This window comes from Mauremys mutica, chromosome 2 (genome assembly GCF_020497125.1).
Source record: "Mauremys mutica isolate MM-2020 ecotype Southern chromosome 2, ASM2049712v1, whole genome shotgun sequence".
NCBI classification, from domain to species: domain Eukaryota; kingdom Metazoa; phylum Chordata; order Testudines; family Geoemydidae; genus Mauremys; species Mauremys mutica.
The window spans coordinates 42,368,381-42,388,613 of NC_059073.1; the positions used below are offsets into that span (position 1 = coordinate 42,368,381).

General features: G+C 40.1%; 1 protein-coding gene across 1 annotated transcript in view; it reads left to right on the forward strand.

Moving 5' to 3' along the window:
- Positions 1-20,233, forward strand: part of STK3 (serine/threonine kinase 3) — a 280,535-nt gene that overhangs the window by 151,320 nt on the left and 108,982 nt on the right. Inside the window, exons 8-9 of the mRNA XM_045006079.1 lie at positions 234-359; positions 14,669-14,873. Coding sequence (XP_044862014.1) covers positions 234-359; positions 14,669-14,873 — 331 coding nt within the window. The remainder of the gene's footprint in view (positions 1-233; positions 360-14,668; positions 14,874-20,233) is intronic.

Sequence of the window (20,233 nt, forward strand, 5' to 3'; positions counted from 1 at the left end):
AAACCTAAATAAATAAAAAAGCTAAATTTTATTTAGTTGCAAAGCAGCTAAGAGGGATCATATATTTCCCTAACCTAGATTTTAATTTCTGTCTGATGTGAAAGACTATTTATCACTAAAGTCTTTGATGTTGAATAACATGTTATTTTTAACATCTGTTACTTGTAATTAAGTTGTAGCTGAAAAGTATTTGTTGGATTTCTGTTATATAATTTCATGGTTTTGTTTTCTAGCACACTTTTATTAAGAATGCCAAACCAGTCTCAATTTTAAGAGATCTGATCACAGAAGCTATGGAGATCAAGGCAAAGAGACATGAGGAACAACAAAGGGAGCTGGAAGAGGAGGAAGAAAACTCGGTGTGTGTTTTTTTTGTTTTGTTTTTTTAAGTATTTTGTATTTTAAGTATTTTTTTGTAATTGTGTCACCATTTATACACACACACACACATATGTATATACACACACACACACACACACACATATATATATATATATATATATATATATATATATATATATATATATATGAATGTGTGTGTATGTGTATGTGTGTGTGTGTGTATATATATGTTTTGAATCTTCTTACCAGTTCTTCAGCATGCAAGGTCTGAGCTTTCACCTTTATTCATGTTGAGTAATACTCCTATGACTACTGCAGCATCAGCCTGTTCCCAATCCAACTTTACCTAGTTGTAATGATATGAGCTCTTTTTAGAATAAAGATCCCATTTCTACTTTAACTATGGTACACTACAGTAAATGAAAATGTCCAGGCTAAGGTTTTCAAAAATGAGGCTTGTAAGTCCATATTTAGGCACCTGAATAAGTATTCTGATTTTCAAAAGTTAAGAGTATCCTACAGCTTTCTTTTTTTATATTGTAATTGGAGATATACCAGTCTCCTAGAACTGGAAGGAACCTTGAAAGGTCATTGAGTCCAGCCCCCTGCCTTCACTAGCCGGACCAATTTTTGTCCCAGATCCCTAACTGGCCTCCTCAAGGATTGAATTTACAACCCTGGGTTTAGTAGGCCAATGCTCAAACCACTGAGCTATCCCTCCTCCCCTTTCCCTGAAGTCAGTTATAGAAAACAGTTATCTAAAATATAGAATTAGTGATTTGTGAATTGTGTTGGTTGATGTTGTTGCTATTTTCGCATTATGCCCATGATTTTTCATGCAGCTCTGTTAGGGAAGCAGATTAGGAGGTAAATAGGATTTATGTTGTTTGTTTTGTGGTACTAAGAGTAAATCATTCTTCCTTCATTTTATTACCCTCTCTAAATTATTTATTTTAGTGCAGGCCTGTGAAATGTATACAAGGAGATAACCATATACAATAGAAAAAGACATTCATTCTGTGTGTTTCAAACAAATGCATTGCCACATGTCATAGGAAGAACCAAGGTTATACAGGAGCAAGGCTGAGTAAAAAAGTTGGTGGCTTGAATACTAATATGAATCTCACAGTTCTGAACAAATTGAAAAGCATACATTTTGGTAATGTATAGTGTTTCACAACTTGAACTAAAGAAGCTTTGTTAGGTACTCTGGTTTTTAGGATGATGATGTGCATATAAGGATACATTCCAGTCAAATAATGTAGAACGTTTGCTTTGGATCTGGCATTAGATATGTTCTATGTTTACAGGATACTTATGTGTTCTAACAATCTCTTAACACAGACTGAGAGTAAGTGTTTTAAAAATTGGTTAATTTTGGGTAGTATTTGTCTAGTCAGTTATAAAACAAGCTGGGAAGAATGGAATTAGCCTTCCTATGTCAAGAAACACACCCTGATATGGAATTTTGTGACTTCATATGCAGTTTTCTTGTTTGCTACTTAATTTATAGGAGAGGAGACTTTATTGGCAGGCCGCTGAGCTGATTTTAATTCAGATTCTTACAAGTGGTCCACAAATAACTATATGGTAGAGTAGAATTTCAGTTCATTAAATGACCCTTAAAAAGATGAATTTGTTGCAGACCCTTAAAAAATACCTTTGTTGGCATTTTTTCTTCCTACTTACCACCTCCTGAGCTCTCAAACTCAAATATTTTGGTCTAAGTTGTGTATTTGTCACAAACCCAGAACAAGGAGCAGCATGTAGTTGCACCGTCTCAGCGGTAGATTGGGAAACAGTCAGGGACTAAGTAATCTGTGACAGCCCTATATTTGGTGCAGTTACTTCCCCAGTGTGGCAGCTCAGCTATGCTATCTGGGTTGTTGCGGTAGGAGTGAAAACAAAGCTCCACTCACTCCCTGCCCACCTTCATGGGTGCGAGAGTAACAGCTGCATGGAGGCTACACTCCCTCAAATATAGGTAGTGAGTGGAGGGGAGTAAGGAGACATTTTATGCCTTGTCACTGCCTCGCCTGGGGACACAGAACAGGCCACCATTGGCCCTTGCAAAATAGAGAATAGCCAGCATTTTCTACAGAATGTCTTGTTCTAGTTAGTGAGTGGTTGTGGATTCTGAATGTTAATCATAGAATATTAGGGTTGGAAGGGACCTTAGGAGATCATCTAGTCCAACCCCCTGCTCAAAGCAGGACCCATCCACAGACAGATTTTTACCCCAGTTCCCTAAATGGCCCTCTCAAGGATTGAATTTACAACCCTGGGTTTAGCAGGCCAATGCTCAAACCACTGAGCTATCCCTACATGGGGCTATGCTGATAGGCAGATCTCCCGTCTAGTGGTTAGTCTATGGCAACAGCCCTGCCTAGTTGTTAGAGCCTGCAGCAGGTGGAGCAGGGAAAGGTAAGGGGACCTGGCCTGCCTACTCCACCAAGTTCTGACCCAGGAACCCTCTTGAGTGCTGTAGGGACAGCATTCAGCACCTGCCATCCGGCCAACACCCTCTCCTGCGTCCCTTACTACATCTCTTTCCTTCCTCGAGGTGTGTTTAAGCTCGTAGGTGCCCATTGCAGACCGGCTTGCAGGCCTCTATGGGTTAGAGTCCCTGTTTCGTGCTGCGGGACACCTCCTGGTGATGCACGCTCTGTTGTATTCCCTCTATAGCGGTGAGCAAAGGTCCATTCCCTTCTGCTAGCTGCCTGGCTGTGCTGCAGTGCCTCCTTTCAGGCCCTTCCAACTGGAGTGGAGTGAGGCTTCCTGGGCTCACAGTTGTTTTGTACTCCTCCCATCCCATCCCAGGAAAAGAAAACTGCATTCTGGTGTTTGGCTCCCTGCCTGTCTGCCACTTGAAAGGTGGATGCCTCTGACTATAAGGCTAAATACCATCTCACAATCTGGGAGTCAGTGTCCCTTATGGAATTTAGCCAGTGGAGAGGTCGGTGATCAGTTATCGAGAGGCAGGGGTTTCAGAAAATGTTATATTGTAGTGCTTCTACGGCCAACTTCACTCCCCAGGGCTCTTTCTCTAAGGTTAAGTGGGCCATTTCTCTGGGAAACAGTTTCTGGCTAATATAAAGTATTGGGTGTTCTCCCCCCACTCTATCCATGTCCTGGGACAGCCCCACCCAACATCTGAAGCATCTGTATGGAGTGATAACTGGGTGAAGGAAAAAAGTTTATCTGCTCAGAAGGTCTTTCAAGGTTCTGAAGGCTCTATAACAGGCCTTTAGTGGTGTACTTTTCTTCTTTTTTTTTACCCTACATTTTTTTTATGATTATATGGTTTGGAAAATAAAAGAAAAATGGTACTTGGCTATTAGGTCTGTGATTTGCTATAATGAATATCTGATGGTTATTTTTGTTGAAATTGCTAATGAATTATGTTTTGTACTTACAAGTACATTTATTGGTAATAGGACCTGCATGTACTCTGATTTTCTCTGTGCTGCTCAGAAAATTGAAGCCTTTAATAATAAATAGCTTGAGTATTGAAAAAAAGTGCTGTAGTGCAAAAGAAAAGTTGCCAGTGCAGCTAGAATCCTTATCATGAATAAACATTTAAATTAATACAACTAAATTTTAAACAAAGTTTCATTTTCAACCACAGGTTTGTAGTAGTGACTTTTCATTTTATCACGTTGCATAAAATAATTTGTTCTGGACTAGTTTTAATAATCACTCATTCTTGATGTTGATTTCCCTTGTGTTGCCATTGCATCTTATATGCAATCAATCATCATAAGAAACTCCAGCTTTCATGCGGTAGGTGAAACCAAGGTCTTGCCCATTTGTAGTAATTAAAGATTACAGAACACTTTTCATAAGAGTACAGAGTTAACCCTAGTGTCCAGGACCAATTCCAAGTTGGGTAATTATATGCTATCTTCCTACATTCTTTTTGCACTTCCAATTGGAAAAGATCTTCTTCGCTTCATGTTCTAAATTGTTAAGGGCTAGATTGAGAAGGGCTAGAAGGCACAGTGCTGAACAAGGGGCGGACTCAGTTGAAGGCTCAGCTCGCTTCCTGTTTGACCCTTGCTCTGAGGGAGGGAAGAAGATAGATACCAGCAGTGTATTATGACATCCCTTGTGTGGATATAGCTATTCTGGCAGGTGCATTTGGGGGGAAGGCACAGTCAGTGCTTCTTCTCTTCCATGGTCACCTGCTCTGGGCAGGGAGAGGTAAGTGGCTCACTTATCCCTGCATACCCAGACCCAAGGTCCAGGTAACCTGTGCAGGAACACATGGGTTTCTTACTGTTCCTTAATGCCCTGTGTGAGCATGTAGTCCGAGTGATAACATAGCCCTAAATAATTTAATATTCGAAGGCGCCTGGACTTAATGATCTCTACATATAGTTTATATACATGTGCATAGTCCAATTACAGATGTAACAGTACTACTGAACTGCAGCCATCCTTAGGTTGGCGAGTGACAACCAACTAGTGCGTAGAACATTGCACAATAATATAGGGAAGATAACATGTCATATAGTAACTCCAAAGCTCTTTGGAGCAGGTGGACTCCATTTATATGGTGTATTTTTCCTTTCAGCAGTGCTGTGTACACCTGTGGTACTGTATGAATAACATAATTGACTAAAATAACCAGTTTGTGGCATGACATGGTATCTTTTTGAACTTTAATTCATGTCCTCAGTGGAGAAACACAGCTATAGGTATAGTAGTACACATTTTGTTTATGCTTTTTCTCTGTATACATTTCATGTATATAAGTAAAGGGATTTTTTTAGAACTAAATGGATTAAGTACAAAGATTGCACAAGTACACTCTTCATTTTCAGAACCTGTACCATTCTGTTTTCCTCAGATGTGGAAGAGTCACATCTTGTCCACCTGCTGTAAGCATCTTGTGATGGGGACACAATTTGTAGTAAATATTTTGATATATATGCTTTTCAAAAACCTGACACTGCACACCTGTAGCCTGGATGGCTGTTATTAACAACTAGCTTTTCTTGTCTTGTTTGAATTACAGAATATGATTGGAAATAGTGTACTGTGAATTGATTTTGTGCATGTTACAGGAACTGCTTGTGTGATGGGAATGCATTTTGACAAACTGACATGTTTTGATAGGTGCTGAGGTAATTGTACAGATTTTTTTAATTAAGCAAAAATTGCAAGCTGAGTACTTTACAGAAGGTTAATCGCAATACCAACGTTTAAATGTTAGTTTAAGCATTACTAAACATGACCAATCTCTTCTCTTATGCATTTTTTGAAGTGTGATGTGAATTTGATTCTGAGGTCGGGCAGCTGTATTATGGGAATGTAAAGTAATTCGTTGCCTGGCAGCTCACAAAAAACATGTCTAAATATTTATTTCAAAGGATCTTTAAAGAAATGAACTAATAATCAACTCTTAGAATATGTTTTCTGTTACATTTAAATGTCTCCATTATTTGAAGAATGTTTAAACTACTTTAGAGGACTAATTCAAACTAATTTTACTTTTGTAACTGACTCATAACAGTCAGCCATTGCCTTACAATACAGTATGCCTCCCTTTATGCTAATTAATCCTTAAAATTAAATTTCCTTTTGTTGCTGTTAAATTAGTGCTTAGAAAATGGAGTCAGAATTTGAAATTTTGCAAATAATTGCTGTAATTATTCCTTTTTTATGGCATTTTTTAAAGTAAATGTAAATTGCTGTGTGTCTTTTATTGAATAATGCATGTTTATAGCACTTAATATGCACAGCAAGGCAATATTGATTATGTGGTAGAAGTTTTTATATTTACCACATGCATTGAAAAATGAATATAGACTGCTGGAAAAGAGGAATAATATAGTTCATCTTTGCATGGTAGATACATAATAATGCTTTCATCTTTTATCTGATTTTCATAACATTTTACTGTGCAAACTAATTAAGCCTCACTACCGCTCCTGTGAGGTAGGTAAGGAATATATAAAGATTAGGGCTGTCAAACAATTCAAAAAATTAATCATGATTAATTGTGAGATTTAAAAAAATCATGATTATCACAGTTTTAATTGCACTGTTAAACAATAATAGAATACCATTCATTTAAATATTTTTGGATACTGATGTTTAGCATATCTGGCACATAAATACCTTGCAATGCCAGCTGCAACAGTGCCATGTGAATGCCTGTTCTCACTTTCAGGTGACATGGTAAATTAAGAAGCAGGCAGCATTACCTCCTGTAAATGTAAACACACTTGTTTGTCTTAGCGATTGGATGAACAAGAAGTAGGACTGAGTGGACTTGTAGGCTCTAAAGTTTTACATTGTTTTGCTTTTGAGTGCGGTTATATAAAAAATTCTACATTTGTTAGTTGCACATTCACGATAAATAGATTGCACTAAGTACTTGTATAAGGTAAATTGAAAAATACTGTTTCTTTTGTTTATCTTTTTTATAGTGCAAATATTTGTAATAAAAATAATATAAAGTAAGCACTGTACACTTTGTCTTCTGTATTGTAATTGAAATCAATATATTTGAAAATGTAGAAAAATATAAAAAATATTTATAATAAATTTAAATGGGTATTTTTATTGTTTAACAGTGCAATTAAAACTGTGATTAATTGCAATTAATTTTTTAATCGAGTTAATTTGTTTTGAGTTGATCGCTTGTGTTAACTGCGATTAATTGACAGCTCTAATAAAGATCACATCATCTACCACTGAAATGTAGCCATCTGTGGACATGTTTAGGACATGAAGTATGTCATGGGTCAGTTTGATATACGGGGTAGTTTATATCTAGTGCTAAGTTTGGAGAGATGGTCATTTCTGTAAGTATATAATCAAGACCACGTGCACATGGAGTTAAAAATTGCATAGAGATTGTGAATAATATATATGTTGTTCTTCGAGTGCTGGTTCCTATGTGTATTCCACTGTGGGTGTGCACATGAGCTTCATGCTCCTAGATTTGGAGGTTTCTTGCAAGCAGTGTCCATTGGCAGGGCTGGCTTTAGGACCTGCAGAGCCCGATTCCGTGGTCTGGGTCTTTGGCGGTGGGGGGTCCGCTCCGTGTCTTCCGCGCCACTGAAGGATCCCCCTCTGCTGAAATGCCGCCGAAGACCCTGGAGCGGACTGCTACCAGGTGAACCTAAGGCACGGGGCCCTCTTAGATGCGGGCGTGGGGCCCTCTTACCCGCGGGGCCTGATTCTGTGGAATCGGCCTAAAGCCGGCCCTATCCATTGGTCCGCGCATGTGTCTTTGCCTTCCAAGGCATAAAGGTCTGGAGTGGACCAACTGCCTCTCCATTTCCTTTTTACCACTGCATGGCCTGGGTCAGAACCTCCAGTATCTGGAGCTTTCCTTTGATTTCTCTAATCTGTACATATTTCAAAGTTTGCCTTAGTGCCTTTTGTGTATAGCTCTTTATAGTTACCTTTCAACAGAGTTTTCCAATTAGATAGATTCCCCTGCCTTGGGGTGCCCCCCATTCACCGTTATGGGTATTGGACTGTGCCCAGGTCTCCAGCCTTCAAAAACTTTGTCTCCTACCCCTTTTTCTTCTTAGTCAGCGAGACCACCAGCGCTATTTGGAAGTCACATGTCACGGCTAGCTGTACCCATGAGGAGAGGAAACTCCAGCCTAGAAAATACCCAGGAGGAAAGCATCAAGCATCCCAAACCTGAAGTGTATCATCTCACGGCTTGTTTTTTGGATTGAGCATCATCAACATTAGAACACTTCTGAAGCCATACAAACCATCCTTAATAGTAGCAGAGCCGACTCAGTAGAAAATGCTACTCAGCAAAATGGAAGCGTTGTTTCATCTGGGCACAGCAAAAACATGTATCTCCTGAGTCAGCAGATACTACCCTCATTTTGGACTGTTTTCTTTCTCTCAACAGCTGGGCTTTCCCTCATTTCTATATAAGTCCACTTGGCAGCAATCAGTGCATACCATCCAGCATCAGATGGTGATTCAGTTTTTACTCACCCATTTACTAGCAGATTCTTAAAAAGCCTAATCAGAATGTTCCCACCAGTAAGGAAACTACTGATCATTTGGGACTTAAATCTTGTACTTTTGGCACTCACTAAGCCTCTCTTCGAACCATTAGCTACATGTTCCATGTCTCACTTATCAATGAAAGTTGCATTCCTTGTGGCTATCACTTAAGCCAAAAGGGTGGGTGAGCTGGGAGCACTAATGGCAGGTCCACCATACGTCAAATTCCATAAGGACAAAGTCTCTACAACTACATCTGAAATTCACCCCAAAGTAGTTTTGGCATTTCTAATAAAGCAATTAATCCACTTACCTGTATTTTTTCTGAAACTGCATGTATCAGAAGAAGAGACTTCACTCTCTCCATATACAATGCACTCTCTCCTTTACCTGCAAATGACAAAACCAATTAAAAATCACCTAGATTGTTTTTCACTATAACAGAATGAGTCCACGGTCAAGCTGTATCCTCCCAGAAGATCTCTAGGTGGATCTTGGTTTGTATCCTGCTTTGTTGCCAGTTATTGCATTATCTTCCCCCTCCTAGGGAGAGATCTCATTTTGCAAGAGTCGTATGGTTTCAGGAAGTACCTTCACTGGATATTAGTAGAGCCGCTAAGTGGAGTTCCAGCCACATATTCATGAGACATTATGCTCTAGGGCAGAATTCATCTGCTGATGCATCCTGTGGGACAGTGGTTCTCCAAACAGTTCTGTGATCTGCATCCTCACACCCTGCTCCTACTTGAGTACTGCTTCTCAGTCACCAACAGTGGAATACACATAGTACCAGCACTCAAACAAGAGGAAGTTACTTACCTTGTGGTAACTGGAGGTTCTTGCGTGGTCTCTGTGTGTATTCCACTACCCGCCCTCCTTCGCCTCTGCTTCATCTCTTTACTGGATTTGGGATAGAGAAGGAACTGGACAGGTGGTCGGTCAGCTCTGTCCCTTTATGCCTTCAGTTGGAAGCATGAAGAAGGCAAGGGAGCACGTGGACCAACAGACACGACTTGCAAGTATTTTCCGACTCCAGGCGCATGGAGGGCATTCACACACTCACAGTGTGGACTACATATAGGGACCACACCTCTGGAAGAACCTTCAGTTACCACAAGGTAACTTCCTCTCTTGCAGGGCTGGCTCCAGGGGTTTTGCCGCCCCAAGCAGCCAAAAAAAAAAAAAAGTTGCGATCTGCGGCAATTCAGCAGGAGGTCCTTCGCTCCGAGCGGGAGTGAGGGACCGTCCGCCAAATAGCTGGACGTGCTGTCCCCTCTCCGGAGTGGCCGCCCCAAGCACCTGCTTGCTAAGCTGGTGCCTGGAGCCGGCCCTGCTCTCTTGACTGTGTATAAGTCCACTGAAGTCAATGAAACTTGACCACGTACTTAAATTTAAGTGCTTACATGGTTTGTTGAATAGGAGTAGACTTAAGCCTGTGCTTAAAATTAAGCACATGGTTAAGTGCTCTGCTGAATCAGGCTTTATAGATGTTATGGAACTTTTTCAGATCCTCATACTTATCCAAAGTATGTTATGTATTTATGAAGCTGCTACAATGCTTTTTCCAAAAGATAGCTGAGTCTACAACCACATTTTTCCAAGGTGATGATGAGGTGTTAATAGTAAATGAAATTATTTTATAGGATATTAAATTTTGTCAGTATGTAAATCTTCACTTAATGTACTGAGGTCTAGTTAGCTGTCTTTGGTGCCATCTAGTGTTTTTTATTTTAATATACAAAGTGTAGTTAAGGAATTTTAAAGGCAAACTCTTTGTTTTATTGCATTTCTACATGTAATAGCAATCTTAATCCCTTGACTTTCTGTTATCTGTTTACAAAATTTGTAAAAAGGGAAGCTCTAATTAATTCTATAGTTCTTAAAGTCAGTCATACTTCATGTTGTAACTCAGACAGTGTGCAAGATCACCTCCTCTTTGAAAATGTTTTAACGTTTTGCAAGGACGTGCAGAGCCTTGTAATATCTTTCCTGCAACTGTCTAGTTTGTGAAGTCTTGCACATGCTTTTCATTGTTGTCACTTTGGGTTGTCTGTCCTGATAAGCAGGTCCCTGTGGCCACCTTTCATGCTTAAAAGCTTTATTTTAGGTATAAAATCCTTATCTAAGCTTTGGTAGAGAGGTGAGGATCCAAAATGAAGTGCCATAGAATATTGAAAAAGTCTGCAGTTAAACCCTAGTTTCTACAACTGACAGTTCCATATCATGCCAGAAGAAGTTAGATATCTCTTTCTCTCATATATATATTCCTAATATACCCCAAATACAACCAACTACAAACTTAAGAGTTGATTACATGGGTCTATAAAAAAGGAGTAATCTGCTATTCCTTATTCAGCTGTTATTTTACTCCATCCTTCAATTTTTCTCTATTGTTATCTGTTCATGAGAAATGGTCTGGGGATGAAGTGTCATCCTTGATGGCTATTATCCTTGCTATTTTAAATTTGTCATATTTGTTGTAATTAATATTTTGTCGCTTAATATTTTTAAATATTAAATATTAAAGCCAAAGTTCCCCTGAAATGTTCATTAAGAGTTAATTATAGATTGTAACCAATACTCAGAAATTAGTTCCATCTGTTGTGTAAACATGTATTGATAAAACTTTATAAACACATCCAGTAGATTTAAGTGGCTTATTCAGAGCCCCTTAGGTCTGCTAAGCTATTACTTACGTCTCTAATAGCTGTGAAAACTGCTGGAATGACAACCCTGGAAACTGATGACCTGGTTTAATCCACAAAACAGTTTTTTTTAAACACTACAGGCAGCAGCAGCAGTAGAAGTTTCATACCACTGTCCTGGAGAACCCTGCATCAACTCTGACCTGGAGAAAACACTGTTCAGGCCAAAATGGTTGTTAAATCATCTTGGTCATTCAATCCTTAGGGTATGTCTACACTACCCACTGGATTGGCGGGTAGTGATTGATCCCCGATTGCTCTGCCATTGACTCCAGAACTCCACCACAGCAAGAGGAGGAAGCGGAGTCGACAGGGGAGCGGCAGCTGTCGATCCCGCGCCGTGAGGATGCGAAGGAAATGATTCTAAGTCGATCTAAGATCCGTCGACTTCAGCTACGCTATTCTCGTAGCAGAAGTTGCGTATCTTAGATCGACCCTCCCCCCCTAGTGTAGACCAGGCCTAAGTCTCTTCGGAGACTGACAATTAGTGCTAGTGGGGCTTTTATGCTGTGCTAGGTATTAGTTAGCAACCACCCGGTAAACCTCTGAACAACTGTAAGACGGTAATGACTTTCAGTCACTATTTCCCATTTGAACTGGTGACATGGAAATGAATGACTTTATTTCCTTTTGCCAGGCTTATTGTTGATGTTACCCAGTTGTTCCATCATAGTCATTTTTTAAATTAAAGATGTTAAAATAGTTTTAAACAAAGTTCAAAACAGATCCTTCAGCCAGTAAGAGCAGCTGCAGAAGCAGCCAAAGCTGGGGCCCTTTGGACGTTTAGGGAACTTCCTATGGTTTTGACAGGACTTTCTCTGCCATGTGCTGATTGGCTGTTTTTTCCAACCCTCTCCTTCCCTCACAGTCTGTTCACCAGTGCTTCACTCCACACCTGAACCTCTTAACCTCCTCTCTGCCCTGTTCTCTTCACCCCCGCTTTCCCTTCAGTGTCTCATCTCCATTCATTTTTCTTTCCATTTAGCTTATCAACTCCTAACTAAATCCATCAAATAAATATACTTTAGAACCAAGATGACATTTGCTGCCATCACATCGTTCCCTCTGCATGTGAATTACACTCCTTCCCCGACCCTGTGTCTGTCTTGTCTGCTTAGACTGTAAGCTCTTCAGGGCAGGGACAATCTGTTACTCTGTATTTATACAGTCTTGCACAGAGGGGCCCCATTTTTCGTTGGTTCTTAGGCACTGTCATAATAAATATGATTAATATATGTATATATGAATGTTTTACACTGTCTAGACTGTTTCCAGTTATAATAGGTTTAGAGGTTCAAATATTAGGTATTGCCATTATTATTGCTCAGGCAAATTAATAAGCAAAACAATTTTTCTCCTCGCCTTAACTGCAGAGGCTAATCTGGATACTAAAGGAAAATCTTGTTTGCAACATTTACCAGAATAAATAGCACTACATCCACACTCATACTGTAAATTTGGATCAGAAAGAGTGAAGAGGGGATAGTGAATTTGGCTACTTTGGGCTCAGACAGAATGTACATTCCTTAATGAACAATGTAGTTAATACATCTATGTTCTACATATATAACCTTTTTCTTCTTCCTTCTTTATATGTATTGCAATAATGTCGAAGGACCCAGCAAGAAGCAGCACCCCATTGTGCTAGGCTCTGTACAAACACAGAACAAAAAGACAGCCCCTGCCCCAAAGAGCTTACAGTCTAAGTAACTTAGTTGAGAAGGAAAAAATCTTTAGGTAACCCGTAGACAAAATTATTTCAATGGGAGTTAACTTTAGCTTCCACCAGGAGGAGCACTATTAAAATATTCTTATCTGTCTACTGGCACAATCTTTCTAATGCTTTTTCTGTAAATTTTCTATCTCTTTGGAAATACCCCAAATTGTCGAAGGCAGAGGAATAAAGATACTATTATGGAATGTAGGTTACACTTAAGAAAAGTTTCAAAAAGAAAATAAGTGAAGTGCTTTTATTTAAAAACCAAAGTTTTAGAATTTTTTTTGTCCTCAAGAAATAATTATTTTCTTGACATTTACACTAGAATTTATTTCTAAATCATGATTATATGGGTTAGTACTATGGCTGCAACACATTGCAGTAGTAGCAGGAGGCCCAAGACTGGAATGAGATCTCCCACTTCCGAAACTGGAGATTTGCTTACTTTATAGTAGTTCATCTTCAGGAGACAGGGTGATAGGATTGCTAACAAAAACTCTCTGTGTCAGCCCATGCTAGCTTTTTACTAGATAAGCGTTAGAATGTAACACGATTGTCTATATTCTGCTACCATAGACGGGAGGAAAGTTAACATGGTGGCATTCAACAAGGATAAAGGGACTGGTCCATAAAGATGTGGCTCAGTACTCGATTGTGCTAGGCACTGTACAAACATAGAATGTAATTCTGTGGGCAGAATATTATTTGTTTTTTTTTCCATTTATAAATACAGTTTCTTCTGAAAACGTAACTGTTTTGTTTTGTCATATGCAGCACCATACCCATTATCTGTGCCTAACAAATAATATTTTTCTCTTCTCAGGAAAAAACTTGTTTCACAGGACAGTCCCTTATGTATAGCTCTAATTAGTGGTATTTGGCTCCCTCATTCGGGATTGTTCTTTGGTGACTATTCCTGAACTCAAATTATGTTATGCCATGACATAGGCAAAATAGGCATATTTGACTGATTTATATTTTCCCCAAGGAGGACTGAAAATCAAAGGATAGTATTAGCATTTAAAAGGAAGTGCTTGAAATTAGAGTCTTTTGTATTAGATATTTTTCTGAATAATCAACAAGAAGCATATTTGAACTCTTAGATTTTCTTTGGATAGTAGATTTTATCCATGTAGTGGAACTTAATGCACAGTACACCATGTTATCCTTTAAATTGCTGTGATGTGCACATATTCTAAATCTGACTTCAGAAAAGGAGTAGGATTTTCTAATAGTGTTTTCAAATATTTGTATTCCATATGGATTTTATGATTCATAAACTGGATTATCATCAGTTCCCTGTTTTACATTCCTGGCACATTACTGCCACTGATTGCAAATGCTATTGTAGCCCTTGCTGGAATCAGTTCTTTTCTACAGTGTTGAAGCATCTGCTCAGCAGATATTTTTCTACAAAGTATCAACATGTTTTCTTCTTGCCCTTTTATCATGAAAGAGGCTGTTAAAAAAATAAATACATACAAATAAGCCTAGTTGGCCCCTCTTTTTTTGAGGTGGACTCTTCAAACAGTTCTCAAGGACCCTCTAACTCTCAAACTTAACTGACTCCTGTCCCTTGAGATCACACACTATACACAATATTGACAATAGGGGAGGATAATCAACATACCTGTTTGAGGTCTATTGCAAGGTAACTGGCCCTTTTTTATATAAAAGGGAATCGAGGGGTAGGAACTACAATAGGCCAACTTAGCAGACACGACACTTGTTTGAAAACAACAGTATTTTATAGTTTCTCAATTTAAACATGGCAGAGGTCTAAAAAAATTAAAGGTAATTGAAAATGTCAGCTGAGGTTGCAAAATTAATGAAATAAGGCACCTAAACTATTAACTTTTGGCTTGTGTTTTTAAATGTTTTGCTGCAAATAATTCCTAATGTTTGTTTTCAGGAAGAAGACGAGCTGGACTCCCACACCATGGTGAAAACTAATTCAGAGAGTGCTGGCACAATGAGGGCCACAAGCACAATGAGTGAAAGTGCCCAGACAATGATTGAACATAACAGTACCATGTTAGAATCAGACTTAGGGACTATGGTGATAAATAGCGATGATGATGATGATGATGATGAAGAAGAAGATGGGACTATGAAAAGTATGTTAATTATTTATTTCCTTTTTCAATTAAGAATTATTTTTCCATATTGCACAAGGGTGTACAGCATTATGGTATCAATATTTAAACATTGTATATACTGCTTTTAACATATAGTCCTTATAAACTGTATCTTGCTCTTTCTCTCATGCCCCACATTTGTTTGGATGAATTTCTTGAAATTAAACTGAAATGTAGTAATTATAAGATAAAGTTAATTAATAAGATCCTGATCCTCAAATTGGATCCAGGCAGAAGTATTCTCTGTACCTGTGTATGGGCTGATTGACTTCAAAGAGACTCTGTATGGGTGCTGCAGTCTGTCTGCACAGATCCAGTTGCAGGATAGGGGCATGCTTTTTTTTTTCTTCACGTTGTATATCCAGAAAATATTGGGGCCAATTAGCATATTTTATTTAAGTATTGTCATCTTTCATTGACAGACAGATTCCAGTTGACTTCAAAGGGCTTTGGACCAGCCCCTAAAAGAGTAGAAAAACAGAAAAATTACTAGTTTTTTTAGAGAACAAAATTATAAAATATGATACAATCTTTGTAATCTGCACTTGTTAAACAGTGACTTCATGACACATTCTGATACCCTTACTCATGTTGTGTATGACCTTCACTTCACAAGAACATCTGTAGAGGGACTATTTGTTTAATAAGGTACAATTCAACATGAGTGAGAGTATCCGAAACCATCTGTAAGTACCTGAATCTGTGAGGTGCCGAGCACTTTTGCCTTCCGGTAACTTGAGACATATATTAAATGACTTCGCTAGCAGTTGAAGTTGCTCAGCACCTTGCAGGAGGAATTTCACACTTCTAAGGTTTGGATCCTATTGTGGCAGAATGCAAGGAATCATTTATAGTGGGCAAGAATCTTGTGTTAAGTCTAAAAAAATAAAGCGAGAGTCTGGTAAACTGAAAGGAATGATCAGATAACAAGTGAACAATTAAAACAGCGTAGAGTGTTTTATATTAAATGTGAAGTTGGATGTATGTTGGAAAAACTTCTGTTGTGACTTATGCAAGCTTGGTTGGAAATTCAAGGCAGGATTACATTTTATTTATTTGTGGTGTAGCTTATAGTAGACTGGAGATTTATTTTTCTCGTCAAATGTAAGATAATAAACAGTCCTATTGATGAGCAATGAGTTTCAGTAAGATGATTAACCCCATAAAACATTTAGTACATGTTTTAATTTGTTTTGATGCTGAAACAGTATTTGCTTTATAAACTATGAGACTAATGGGGAGGCTTAGTGCAAGTAGTCCTGAATTAATCAAATTTAACATGTTATGGAACAGAGTAGTAATAAGTATAAAGGTACCAGATAATTTAAAAAAAAAGCAAATTTGAGGGAGCAAAGGAACATCCTGAATAAATTCTTGTGGGTAGAAATGTTACAAAGTAAGGATTCTTTTCAAGAAAAAATTGATATGTGGCCTTCCAAACCTTTTAAGACACAAAAATTCATGCATGCAGATGATCAGCCTACCAAAAGGACAGGTCAGCGTGGGGTGCAAAGCCAACCCCCCTCTCCCCCGCCAAGATCTGTGCTGGGAATTGCAGAGTTATTTGGGGAATGAGAGTTTATATAATGAGTTCCTCATCTCATACGTGCTGCAATTCCTAATCCATGCTCAGCTCCTTTCTCTACTCTTTGAGACATGCAGCCTGCAACAGTTACTGCAATCCTAGTTCTGAAGTAATCCCAGTAGCAAGTTGTGATGGCCTAAGCCTACCTTGCAGTTTGCAAGAGGGATTCTTAACTCTGTTGGTAGCTTCCTCTTCTTCAACAGACTTTTTCAGACTTCTGTGTTCTTCCTGAACCTCTGTTCACTAGCTTTTAAAGGGCAAAGGGAGGAATAGAAACTCTGGGACAATATGATTCTTCTTCTTCTCCTTGGGTGACAGCTTTGTTTTGGGATCGCTAGCCAACAAGCGGCAGCCTTGGACTTCATGGTCCCCTTCCCTGGCTAACTGCAATGCAGTGTTATTCCTATGTCACTTTGTCTGTGACCTTCACCCTACCTCAACCCATCCAGAAAAAGGGAAGGCTTGGGAGACTGCTCAGTGCCAATAAGGAGATTACTTAGCTACTTCCAAAGAGGAGCTTCTTACTAGGAATAGGGTCAGCTGCGTTGTTTGGGAAGAATGCAGATCCTCTGCAACTCTCACTCTCTTGGAAAGAAACGTGGACTGGAGGGAGCCTTAAGAATGTAAATGATGTTCAGAGGTTTCTGCAGAATGCCATAATTAATGTACAACAGACTTCCATTTAAAAAAGTGAGAAATAAAAGTCTAATGGGGCTTTATGAGGGGCTGTTCAAGGGTTTTATAGGAAAGAAATTATACATGAAAAAGAGAATAGGCACAACTGGAATATACAGAGTTGGAGCCAAATTGTGCCCAGCCCTTGTGTGCATTTGCAAGGGAGGGAAAGGGCACAAGGAGCCCTCTTCTCAGAGTGATGCCCCTATTGTATTCCACTTTGGGTTATGCATGTGCACCATGTGCCTGGAGTCAGAGAATTTGAAAGTAGTGTTCATTGGTCCATGCATGTGCCCTGGCTCACCTTGTGCTTCTGACCGAGGTGATAAAAGGTAGGGCGGGTCAATCACCTCTTCAGTTCCTTCTCACCATCACATGGTTCAGGTTGGGAACTTTATGGTCATTCTGAAAAACAATATTAAGTGTGATAAATAGTTCATAGTTTTAATAGTTCTTAATAACTTATTTAGATTTAGTCATTTTAATAGTTTTTAGTACCTTTTAGAGTTAGATTAGGCTATGGGGGATTCCCCCTCACAACCCAGTACCCCATCCAGGTACTGTACTATGCCCAGAACTCCAGGCTTCAAACTCTGCATTTCCTGCCCATAATCCTTCTTGGTCACCAACAACTATCAACACAGCCTCTATTCCCTGGGAGAAGCTCACATTGCAGCTCAGTGCAGTAGTTGCCAGCCCTTCCCCAGCCATACCCAAGAAGGGTAGGCACTTTGCTTCTGTAAATATCTCCTGGAGATGGCCATGAGACCCCAAACAGACCCCGGCTGGGGAACCCTACCTGTACATCAGCCTGAATCTGCAAGGAGTGAGCCTCCTGCTGCAAAGTCTGACTCTGGTGCCAGAGAATCCACAGACACCACAGCGGAACCTAGTTGGGAAGCACTCTCATAAGCGTAGGATTAAATCTTCCTCTATGTCCACTTCACTTCAAAGAAATCAGATGTGCCTGCAAGCAAATCCACCAGCTCAGTCCACGAGGACTTAGTATGTCCTAAGTCCCATAGGTTTGACAAGAAAGCACAGAAACATGGGTCTCCGCTGGCTCCAGGCAGTGCTCTGTTGGTACCACCATCCTCAGCTCCTCATAAGACCCGGGTCCCTCTAGTAGTGGTGAAGACTGACCACTGCCAGATACCATCATCATTGCTGGCCCGAACAGAAAAAGTCTCCCTTACACCTGGGAGGTCTAGATCCATAGCCACACCACAGGACATTTTTGCTCTCCTGAATCCAGAATCCCCTGCTCCATTGGGACTCTCTGTTTCCAGGGCGCTCACATCTCTTCTGAGAAACCTGCCTGTGGGACAGATCTTATGCGCCCCCCACCCCTTTCACAACTCAGACCTCTCCAATGGCACCAGCGGTACTGCCACTGAAAACTGAGTCAGCCTTTTCCTCCTCAAGAGATTCAGAACCATCAGAGGAACCGCTCCTCCTGTACTGTCCTTACTCATTTCCCAGGAGAACAACACGGCCCTGGAATCAACTGCCACTTCACCTGACTCGGAGACACTTGTACCCCATACCTTGGGAGACCCCCATGATCACCTTCTGGCCATACTGGGGGACCCTGGGACTAGCATCCCCCTTCAAAATCTATTCGATACACCAGGGAGTTTCCACCTGCCTCTCCTTCGAAGAAACCATTAAATTTACCCACAGATTCAATAGAGGAGTAGTAGTACTATACTCCAATTCTGGACGTTCCATTGAAACCAGCCACATTACCATCATTATCACCTGATGAAGTGGTGACCTCAGTATCCCCTCTCCCCCTGGATGACTTTAGCAATTCCAGGACCTTCTCTGCAGAGTCATTGGGGAATTTCAGATGCCATGAGAGGAGATTCAGGACTCCTAACACAAGTGCTTGGACATTTTCCATGCCTCTGAAGACCTACAAGAATAGCCCTTCTGGTCAATGAGGCTGTGACAGGGTTCAACTCACCGATGTGGCACCTCCTGCTGGCTGTCCTGGGAATTAGCTTAGTTCGCCAGTGCACCCTCACTTGGTGACGTCTCACCACCATCACGTCTGCTCCAGGAAGCACGTTGTCCCAAAGAACACAGCATCCTGTTCAAAGTCCCCTCACAGAGGCCATACTGGAGTTGGCTAGGACAGTGTGACAGACACCCCTGCCACCGGTAGTCCTACCCCCAAAGGAGTGGAGAGGCGTTATTATGTGCTGGCTAAGGATTCAGAATTCCTGTTCTCTTACCCAGCTCCCAACTTGTTGGTGGTTCTGGCCACTTCAGAAAGGTCCAGGCAACAATATCTCAGATCTATCCCCACAGAGTGTAAATGCTTAGATCTACTGCTCCTCCAGACTTCAGTTCAGGCTAGCTAATTATCAAGCAGTTGGCTAAATATGATTTTCTGAATTATGCCAAGTTTGACAGATTCGCCAACAACCTCCCACAACAGGACTTTACTCATTTCCAACCCTGATAGAGGAAGGGAAGTCAGTAGCCAGACCCACCCTCTAACCTACATAAGAACATAAGAACGACCATACAGGGTCAGACCAATGGTTCATCTAGCCCAGGGTCCTGTCTTCCAACAGCGGCCAATACCAGGTGCTTCAGAGGGAAAGAACAGAACGGGCAATCATCAAGTCATCCACTACTAGCTTCTGGTGAACAGAGGGTAGGGACACTCAGAGCATGGTGTTGCATCCCTGCCCATCCTGGCTAATAGCCGTCCTCTATGAACTTATCTAGTTCTTTTTTTATTTCTGTAATAGTTTTGTCCTTCACAACATCCCTTGGCAAAGAGTTCCACAGGTTGACTGTGTGTTGTGTGAAGAAGTACTTCCTTTTGTTTGTTTTAAACCTGCTATTAATTTCATTGTGTGATCCCTAGTTCTTGTATTATGTGAAGAAGTAAATAACATTTCCTTATTCACTTTCTCCACATCAGTCAAGATTTTATAGACTTCAAAGATCTCTTTCTTGAGTGGTAACACTAGTTTAGACCTCATAATTTTGTATGTATAGTTGGGATTATATTTTCCAATGTGCATTACTTTGCATTTATCAACATAGAATTTCATCTGCC